This window comes from Anolis sagrei, chromosome 4, assembly GCF_037176765.1.
Source record: "Anolis sagrei isolate rAnoSag1 chromosome 4, rAnoSag1.mat, whole genome shotgun sequence".
Taxonomy (NCBI): Eukaryota; Metazoa; Chordata; class Lepidosauria; order Squamata; family Dactyloidae; genus Anolis; species Anolis sagrei.
This window is the reverse complement of record NC_090024.1, coordinates 221,090,830-221,101,150: the sequence shown is the minus strand read 5'-3', so window position 1 is coordinate 221,101,150 and position 10,321 is coordinate 221,090,830. Positions and strand designations below refer to the sequence as shown.

At 44.3% G+C, this 10,321-nt stretch overlaps 1 protein-coding gene across 1 annotated transcript in view; it reads left to right on the top strand.

Moving 5' to 3' along the window:
- Nucleotides 1-4,177: 4,177 nt before the first annotated feature.
- Nucleotides 4,178-10,321, top strand: part of KCNB1 (potassium voltage-gated channel subfamily B member 1) — a 237,482-nt gene continuing 231,338 nt past the window's right edge. The window contains exons 1-2 of the mRNA XM_060772136.2: nucleotides 4,178-4,725; nucleotides 9,609-10,273. Of these exons, the coding sequence (XP_060628119.2) occupies nucleotides 9,707-10,273 (567 nt within the window). The 5' untranslated portion in view covers nucleotides 4,178-4,725; nucleotides 9,609-9,706. The remainder of the gene's footprint in view (nucleotides 4,726-9,608; nucleotides 10,274-10,321) is intronic.

Below are 10,321 nucleotides of genomic sequence, written 5' to 3'. Positions count from 1 at the left end.
AGGTGGTCTATGAAGAAAACGGTCAAAGGTTTACTGTAAGGGCAAAGAAATGTAGAGCCATGCTAAAGGAGAAATGTTCTAAATCAAGTAAAAGTTGAGACGCCTCAGAGTTATTAAACTCTTAGGAATCCCAAGATAAAGCAAAGTAAGTATTTAAAGGGCACTCTGACTCTACCATCAATTAACTGGCACTCACAATTAATAACAAGCTGAAATGTAATGGAAAGATTCAACATGAATAATTTTTATTTGGTGTCTGCTTGGTAATTGTCCATTAAAGACATCTGTTTCATGATTTGTTGATATATCTCCACTAACTTTCTATAAATCATTATATGCTATTTCTGGGCAGATATTCCAAAACTTCTATAAGAGATAGGATATACGTTGGCTTCGATGCCAAATTGTTCAGTCTGAATGCTGAACATCTGGTCTAACATGTTGTTAAATTAAAAATTGGCCTTTTTTGGTGACTTAATCACACTATAAATTCATATTCAACTTGTATTCTGCTAAGACCCCTAGATCCTTCTTACTTGTACCTACATATCATCCAACTAATATTCATGCATTTCATTTGTCCTGTCAAGATGTAGTAACTTCCATTCATCCCTGTAGCATTCCCCCCCCCCCCCCCCCTTTGCTTTTGGCCTTCTGTTTTAATTAGCAGTTCTGGTAATTTATCCTGCCAGGAATTCATGTTTTAATATTTAATAACCTTCTCCTAAGTCCAGAACTGCAGACATGTTGATGGGAATGTGTGGAAAAGTTATTTTCTTGGATGACAGTCCCTAGAATCCTTACCAGGAGAGCAATAATAATAATAATAATAATAATAATAATAATAATAATAATAATTGCACAACAAACCAGAGCTGACAGCTGGCACAACAAAGCATTGCATGGGCAGTTCCTTGACATAGTTGAAGGAAAAGTTGACAAAGAGAAGACCTGGTTATGGCTCACGAATGGAACACTGAAGAAGGAGACAGAAGGCCCGATTCTTGCAGCTCAGGAGCAAGCTATCAAAACAAATGCAATTAAGGCCAGGATCAAAAAAAAAATCAGCTGATGACCCAAAATGCAAACTGTGCAAGAAAGCTGATGAAACCATTGATCATATCCTCAGCTGCTGCAAGAAAATTGCACAGATGAACTACAAACAGAGGCACAACTATGTGGCCCAAATGATTCATTGGAACTTATGTCACAAGTACCACCTGCCAGTAGTAAAGAACTGGTGGGATCATAAACCTGCAAAGGTAGTGGAAAATGAACACACAAAAATACTGTGGAACTTTTGAATCCAAACTGACAAAGTTTTGGAACACAATACACAATTTTGGAAAAGAAAAAAGTTTAAATTATTGATGTTGCTATACCAGGTGACAGTCAAATTGATGGAAAAAAAACCAGGAAAAACTCAGCCATTATCAAGAACTCAAAATTGAACTGGAAAGTCTCTGGCATAAACCAGTACAGGTGGTCCCAGTGGTAATAGGCACGCTGGGTGCTGTGCCAAAAGATCTCAGCCAGCATTTGGAAACAATAAATACTGACAAAATCATGATCTGTCTACTGCAAAAGGCCACCTTATTTGGATCCACACGCATCATTTGCAAATATATCACACATTCCTAAACACTTGGGAAGTGTTCGACTTGTGATTTTGTGATACAAAATCAAGCATATAGATCTTGTTTGCTGTGTCATACTGTGTTTTTGTGTCCATAAAATAATAATAGTAATAATAATAATAATAATAATAATAATACTTTATAGACCACTCTATCTCCCCAAAGGGACTCAGGATGGTTTCCAACATGTATGGCAAACATTCAATGCCAGAAAGTAAAAAAAAAAAAAAAAAAAACAACCAAAAAAACAATTGGGTTGGGATAGAAAAGAAAAAAAAGGGAGGGGGGAACACACCCTCACACATACGCACACTCACACATTCAATCATTCAGAATTCCAGCGCAGAGGGTGCCAGCTTAAGCTGGCCTTACTATTGGCTTATATAGCCAAATACTGACTCTTCTGGTTGGCAGCATCTATCTGGAATCAGTGCCTCAGAGCAACTCTTTTCCTTTGATTGCTGCTTCAGCTTTTAACTTCCTGGTGCTTTCCAGGGCTATCCACATTACTGTATTGGTTGGGAACTATGAGAACCAGTCCAACATAACTGGAAGGATGAGTCTTTAAAACAGAGACAGGAATGCAGTGCAATCTTTTAGGCTGGAGATACTGTGGAGTAGAGTCTGTATCAGGCATGGGCAAACTTAAGCAGCTGAGGGGGGAAAGTAAAAGGCCTGAGGCTGTTAGGAATTGTGGGAGTTGAAGTCCAAAACTACTGGAGGGCTGAAGTTTGCCCATGCCTGGTCTGTATTTTCCAAAGGCACCAGATCTCATTTGATCTTGGCAGTTAAGTAGCCTTGGCCTTGGTTACATCTTGGAAAGGAAATCACCAGTTAATACCAGATGGTATAGGGTATATTTCCAAATATCTGGAAAAACTTCCTTGGAGTATGTCTTGCCTAAGAAAACCGGTACTGCTCCATTAATCAGGAGGAGGCCACAAGAGAGTGCTGGAGAAAGAAGAATACTCCATTTAGGGAGAGGGGAATTGAAGAAGGAAAACCATTTTCCCCTTTTTTGCTGGTTATTCCCCCTGCCCCTCCCCATATCATAAATGAGTTGTTTCAACAATGGGGACCCGGGTGGCAGGGAATAACTGGAAAACAAGGGGGGATGGTTTAACTCCTTCAACCCACGCTCCACCCTGTAAAATGGTCTGCCCTTCTCTCTCTAGCACCCCCTAGGAGCCTCTGCCAGGATAATGGAAACGTTCTGAAAACCCTATGAAATTTATAGGGTCCCATATCATTTATAGAGTCCCATATGGCGTGGGCTGGTCCATGAGGTCACAAAGAGTTGGAAATGACTGAATGAGTAAACAACAATAGTAAATCAACAATATTTATTTATTATTGTGTCAGAAGCAAGTTGAGGGTACAGTTAAAATGCATTTAAAAACACAAAGTTTAAACAAGAACTTGGCATGATGCTAAATGTCATTTGACCTGAAGCTGACCCCTTGGAGTGACTTTGGTGTCGCTGTGAGAAGATCCTCCATTGTGCATGTGGCAGGGCTCAGGTTGCATTGCAGTAGATGGTCTGTAGTTTGCTCTTCTTCACACTTGCATGCCGTGGACTCCTCTTTGTAGCCCCATTTCTTTGTAGCCCCTAGAATGCATCTCGTGGTGCCAGAGTGCATTCTAGGAGTTGCATGTGACGTCTGTAGACAGTCCATGTTTTGCAGGCATATAGCAGGTTTGGGAGGACAATAGCTTTATAAACAAGCAACTTGGTATCCCTATGGATGTCCCGGTCCTCAAACACTCTCTGCTTCATTTGGAAAAAAGCTGCACTTGCAGAGCTCAGGTGGTGTTGTATTTCAGTGTCAATGTTCACTTTTGTGGAGAGGTGGCTGCCAAGATAGCAGAAATGGTTGACATTTTCTAATGTTACACCATTAAGCTGCATTTCTGGCATTGAAGAGGGATTGGCTGGTGACTGCTGGAAGAGCACGTTGGTTTTCTTGATGTTCAATGACAGGCCGAGCTCCTGGTATGCTTCTGCGAAGGTGGCTTGTAGGTCTTCTTCTGAATGCGCACAGAAGCAGCAGAGTAGCTTAGCACAAGGGAGGGATTTATTTTATTTGTCTTGTCAGGGCAACCAGTCAATTGTATTACATTTCTACAGAAGCCTCCTCGCAGGATTGCAAGATATCCGGGCGTCACCTGGGTCTTTTCCCCCTCAGCCAATTAAGCGGCTGAGAGGGAAAAGAAAGGGGCCTGAGGCTGTTAGGAATGGTGGGAGTTGGAGTCCAAAACACCCGAAAGGCCCAAGTTTGCCCATGCCTGTCCTAGATCCATCCTAACTCTGAAGGAGCGAATAAGAGCGCATTCGCACTGGAAGAATAAAACAAATTGTGGCATTTATTTTCCATTCAAGAGGGCGGAGTCTTCGTAGACAGCTGATTCCCTCACTCCAGAGGCGACCAGAAGTGACTTGCAGCATGCAAGCAAGCAAGCAAAACAAGGGAGGGAAGGGAGAAGCCAAGTCTGGGATTGCCTTGTAATGCTTCGCAATGCCCTCAAGGTGGCGCCCTTCCCTTCTCCCTTCCGCGTCCAACTTCCTTCCACTGCTTGTCGAACCAAACTCCGGGACAGACTGGCAGGGCAGAGCCGGAGGCTGAGGCTGGACTTGTTGATCTCCGCCAAGAAGAAGCGAAAGGGAGCCCGGAGAGTGAGCGGGGAAGCAAAGGAAGGAGGCAGCCAGGCAGGAAGGAAGGCGTTCTCCACCCGCCCTGCTCCCTCGGCTTATCCCCACTCGGGCTGCGGCTGATGAGAAGCCGGGGAAAAGGAGAGAAAGACGGAGCAGAGGACCTCTTTCCCTCCACCCGAGGCCCTTGGAAGAGCTCCTTGGAACATGCGACCGGGGTGATCCTGGAGCCATCGGGAGCATCGGTGGGGTTCCGTGCTGCCTGGCAAAGGCGTCCTCCTCCCTTTCCCTTTGCAAGCCAGGAAGGCAAGGAGGCAGGATGCCAACCCGCGATGCCAGCTCGCCAGGCTGCCTCCGTGCCCGCCTCGCCCGGTACGTGATGTAAGGAGCCGCCCGGCCCAGGTCCCCTTCCTTCCCGGCGTTTCCCAGGCCAAAGAAGTAAGTGGAGAAACTGAGTCAAGGGATGGGCTGCCTGCCTTGCTTGGAAAAGGCGACTGGATGGAAGCATCTCCCCTTGGCTTGTTGGAGTTCTTGGCCCCATCCCTGGGGTGCTTTACTCGTCTGAAGGGATCCTCTTTCGGATCCAACCCAAACTGAATCCCTTCTGCTAGGCGAGGAAGCCCCCGGCTTCTCCTGCCTTGGGATTTGTGTTTTCCAAAGCCATCTTGTCTGAGCAACAGCGCGAGGGAGGCTGCTAGGCAGCTGTTTCTCTTGGCTGCCTTCGAGCAGGGAGGAAGAGGAGGAGGAGGAGGAAGAGGGTTGTTATGGCGACTCCTCTCTGCCATTGCTTGGTTGGTGGGGGATGATGGGATCTTCAACTCCGCCCTCTTGAATGGAAAATAAATGCCACGATTTGTTTTATTCTTCCAGTGCGAATGCACTCTTATTCGCTCCTTCATAGTTAGGGTGGATCTAGGACAGGCATGGGCAAACTTGGGCCTTTCAGGTGTTTTGGACTCCAACTCCCACCATTCCTAACAGCCTCAGGCCCCTTTCTTTTCCCTCTCAGCCGCTTAATTGGCTGAGGGGGGAAAGGAAAGGGTCTGGGGCTGTTAGGAATGGTGGGAGTTGAAGTCCAAAACACCCGAAAGGCCCAAGTTTGGTGGGCAACAAGTTAAAGATGAGCCAACAATGTCATGGGGCAGTTTAAAAAGTCAGTGGGATATTGGCCTGAATAAATAGGAGTATAGTGTCTAGATCAGGCATGGGCAAAGTTGGGCCTTCAAGGTATTTTGAACTTCCAACTCCCACCATTCCTAACAACCTCAGGCTCTTTCCTTTTCCCCCTCAGCCGCTTAAGTGGCTGAGGGGGAAAAGGAAGGAGCCTGAGGCTGTTAGGAATGGTGGGAGTTGAAGTCCAAAACACCTGGAGGACCCAACTTTGTCCATACTTGGTCTAGATCCAGGGAAGTCATGCCACCCCTCTATTCTTCCTTGGTCAGACCATACCTGGAATCACACTGTGTCCAATTCTGGGCACCGCAGTTGAAAGGAGATGTTGACAAGCTGGAATGTGTTCCAAGGAGGGCGACTAAAATGATCAAGGGTCTGGAGAACAAGCCCTGTGAGGAGCAGCTTAAAGAGCTGGACATGTTTAGCCTTCAGAAAAGAAAGCTGAGAGGAGACATGATGAGAGCCATGGATAAATATGTGAGGGGAAGTCTTAGGAAGGAGGGAGCAGGCTTTTTTTCTGCTGCCCTGGAGACTAGGATGTGGAACAATGGTTTCAAACTACAGGAAAGGAGATTCCACCTAAACATGAGGAAAAACCTTCTGACTGTGAGAGCTGTTCAGCAGTGGAACTCTCTGCTTCAGAGTGTGCTCCAGACTCATTCTCTGGATGCTTTTAAACAGAGGCTGGATAGTCATCGGGAGTGGTATGAATGCGAATTTCCTGCTTCTTGGCAGAGGGGTGGACTGGATGGCTCACGAGGTCTCTTCCAACTCTGATTCTATGATTCTATGAGGCTAGATGGCCACCTGTTGAGAGTGCTTTGGTGGTCTCTTCCAACACTATGATTCTCCATTGTGGAGGAGGAGTGCTAGAATCCCACATAAACTGGGGCCTATAATATCCCTTCCAACTCTATGATTCTATGAGGAAATTGCGCTTTTTGACAGAGAAGGCTTTAAACCATAACACATAAGATTCCATTTCACTGAACCATGGCCGTTAAAGTGCTGCCAAACGGCATTAATTCTATGGTTCAGATACACACTTAGGAAGTAATCATCTATTTGGCCAGTGTGCTGTTTCAGCAAACTGGACTTATCAATATGTGGCCTCTTTCAATAGTCCCCCCTCCCCCACCACCATTTGTTTCACTAGAGATAGATGTGGATGCACTCGCACCCCTTTGCACATGCATTCCCTTTCATTTGCACAACCTTGATACAATTCTCGTATCCTCTGTCAATGTGGGTGTGTGTTGTTGTAGAATTTCACCCCACCATCCCTGTGAGAAAACTAATCTGTCTCTTCGTCATTCATTCCATACATTGGAGACCTTTATAAGGCAAGAGGCCATATAAAGTCTATTCTCTTGAACCACAGACCACCTATTACAATGCAGTCTGAGCCCTGCCATATGCACAATGGAGGACCTCCTTTTAGCACCACCAGAGGTACTCCAAGTGGCCAGATACTGGTCAAAGGACATTAATATAATGCCAAGTTTTTAAACATTACCACCGCGCCCATGGTTTGCTTCTGATATGAGATAAATAAATAAATCCACATATTGATGGGACCATGGAGAACCACTGGATTCATCAGAGGCCACTATTGTAAGTGGTCATTTTAACCACCCCCTTCTAAACTGAGGCTGTATCTACATTTACTGTGGCGTTGCTGCAGTTTCAAGCCCTGAAAATATCTCTGCCAATATTTGTTTATGTAAATGTCACGATCGGCCTGTCATTGCTTTGAAAAAGCTTGCACGCTGAATGCACAGGGATAGTAGTCTGTGAATGTCATTTGGCTTGGCTCCAGGTTAGACTTTCTCCATGTAGACAAGGAAGACTACCCATGCTAAAGCAGGATTTCAGATTAGATGGTCTCATCTCTCCTGCTAGCAGCCTGCACTGTGACATGTTACATTTGTAAGGAGTTGACAGATGAGGAGCAAGTTCAAGGGGACCCGAGTTGTTTGAATTTCTCTGAATAGCTAAGAAGCGCAAACAATGGCTGCTCGTTCAAAAAGGTCATAGTTACACTCCTTGGCTGAAGAAAACAAGCCACAGAAATGTTGCTGAAGTGACCATTGAAAAAAATATTTTAGAACCAAGGATTTTTTTTAAAAAAAAATGCTCTTGGATTAGATCTAGCTTAGTCATGCTTTGAAGACACCCATGGAAATCAATGGTAAAGTCATAATTACTAATTGGTTGTGACAAATCTCTTGGCCTACCTTAAGCCTGAAGAAGGCTGGCTCTACGGTATAGGACAGATGCAGATTGACATAACTTTAACTGCCATGGCTCAATGCTTTGGGATGCTGGGAGTTGTAGTTTGGTGGGGTACCAGCACGATTTGGCAGAGAAGACTTTGGAAAATTACAGCTTCCAGGATTCCATAACAGTGGGCCATAGTAGTTGAAGTGGTGTCAAACTGCATTCTTTCTACAATGTAGATGCACCCTGAATCTAGATTTTAATCCTCTATTTCAGTTTAATATACTTTCAAACATTGAATTCCTTGGGGTCCTACTTTGATTTATTGGTGATTTATACATGCTGAAATGTAATGTGTAAAGCACCCTTCACTGCGCACCTCACTGTGTAGTACATCTTAAAAGAAAAACATCTATGAATGGCATTGGTTTGAACTGTAAAGTGGCCATCATGGTGCATGTACACCTAGCTTTTCTATTTATTTTTCTAAGAGGAAAGAAGTTCAGATGTGTTAGCATTTTCCTTCATAACAATGGGAACCAAACCATCTCAGCAACCTGAGGCTTTTTAGTGTAGTGTTGCATGCAGTGATGTAGTAGAACCTGAATTTGTATAAGTATTATTGATTTTCAGCAACCATGGAATCATTTACCATCTCCCTTGGATTCCCCTCTTCCCCTTGCAATGTTTACAGTCATAAAAGCGAAATTGATTTGCAAATTATATGTATATTGTTATGCATGATCCCTATGTGAGTGTATGTGCCTTTGGGTCACCTGTTGATTAATGTCAACTCCATGAATTATATAGCATTTCATTAGGCAAGGAATACTCAAAGGTGGTTTTGCCATTAGCTTTCTTGAAATATAGTTATCGCTACTGTTATCAAAATTATTTGAGGGGACTTTACAAAAGACCTGCTCCTAGCTGAGATGAAAACGGCTGGAAATTGCTTTATATCAACAGAGCTACCTGACCTTTTGGACTTTCTACAGAGGTGTTGCCATAGAGATTGTTCTGGTGAGGGCCTGTAATGTTTATTGCTACATGCTTGATCAAGTCTTTGCTTTTTATACAACATTATAACTCACAAATAAAGCCTGAAGTTAAAGCATGTATATGTAGAAGGGTGTTGCAAAGTAACAAAAGGGGGCAACTAAGTTTTATTTGACTAATATTTATCTGCATGTGGTTTTAAACTATCCCCCAGGATGCAAATTGTTGAAAATACCTCCTTCCATAAAATAAGCAAGAATCTGAGGTTTTGTATGATTGACCAATATAACCAAAGCTATGATTTATCCATATAACCAAAGCTACGTTTCAGCCGAGAAAGAGAAAATGTTCACAACTGTAGCAAGGGTACAGGCTGCAAAGAATGGAATGAAGGTGAGAAGAATGCATAATACATATTACTTGAATCAGGCCAAAGTGAATTAAAATGGGCATCGCCCCCCTTTGAATTTGTAGAGATTATCAAATTGCCACCCAAACAGAAGACACAGTTATTGACCGAGAGGGTGAAAACCAAATTCTCAGTGAGTCCATTTCATAGACAGTGCTCAAAGACTCTTCCCAGTTACAATAGGTTCCTCCTGTGTACGGATTTGGCAACGACTCTACTGAAGTCTTGTATTAGCCCAATGGCAAAATAATCCTAGCAGCTGCCGCCGCACACATACACACCCTTCCCAACTTGCTGGTCTTAAGCCTCTCTGTTCATTTTCAGCACCAGGAGACTGAACAGCGACCTGTGTTCTTGCAGCCAGTCCGCTCTCCGTGCTGCTCCTCCAGGCAGACTAACAGCTATTTATATGTCTGCCTGATTAATTGATCAAGCCGGCAGTCCACAAACAAAGGAAGAGGGTCTTGTTGGATTCTCGGAAATCACCAGGAGCTCTCTGAATATTTTTCTTCTTCTCTTGCAGGCATGGAGGAGAAGGAAAACAGATGAAGGGATCCTGCCCAGAAGTGTGAGTATTTTGGGATTTGTCATCGCCCAGTTCTAGCCTTATAGAGACGAGCAATGCCTGCGGGAATGAACAAAAATGGATCTCGATCGACTACCTCTTTGCCTCCAGATCCCACAGAGATTGTTCGGAGCAAGGCCTGCTCCAGGAGGGTCAAGCTTAATGTGGGTGGCTTGGCTCATGAGGTTTTATGGAGAACCTTGGACAGGTTGCCTCGGACAAGGCTGGGTAAGCTCAGAGACTGCAACACCCACGAAACTTTGATGGATATATGTGACGACTACAACTTGGAAGAGAATGAGTACTTCTTCGATAGGCATCCAGGGGCATTTACTTCAATCTTGAACTTTTACCGCACAGGCAAGCTGCACATGATGGAGGAAATGTGTGCCTTGTCCTTCAGCCAAGAACTGGACTACTGGGGAATTGATGAGATATATCTGGAGTCCTGTTGTCAGGCAAGGTACCACCAGAAAAAGGAGCAGATGAATGAGGAGCTCAAGCGAGAAGCGGAAACAATGCGGGAGAGGGAAGGGGAGGAATTTGATAATACCTGCTGCGCTGAGAAGAGGAAAAAACTCTGGGACCTTTTGGAGAAGCCCAATTCTTCAGTAGCGGCCAAGGTAATGTTCAACTATACATTCATTATCTTTGATGGATAGGCCTGGCTC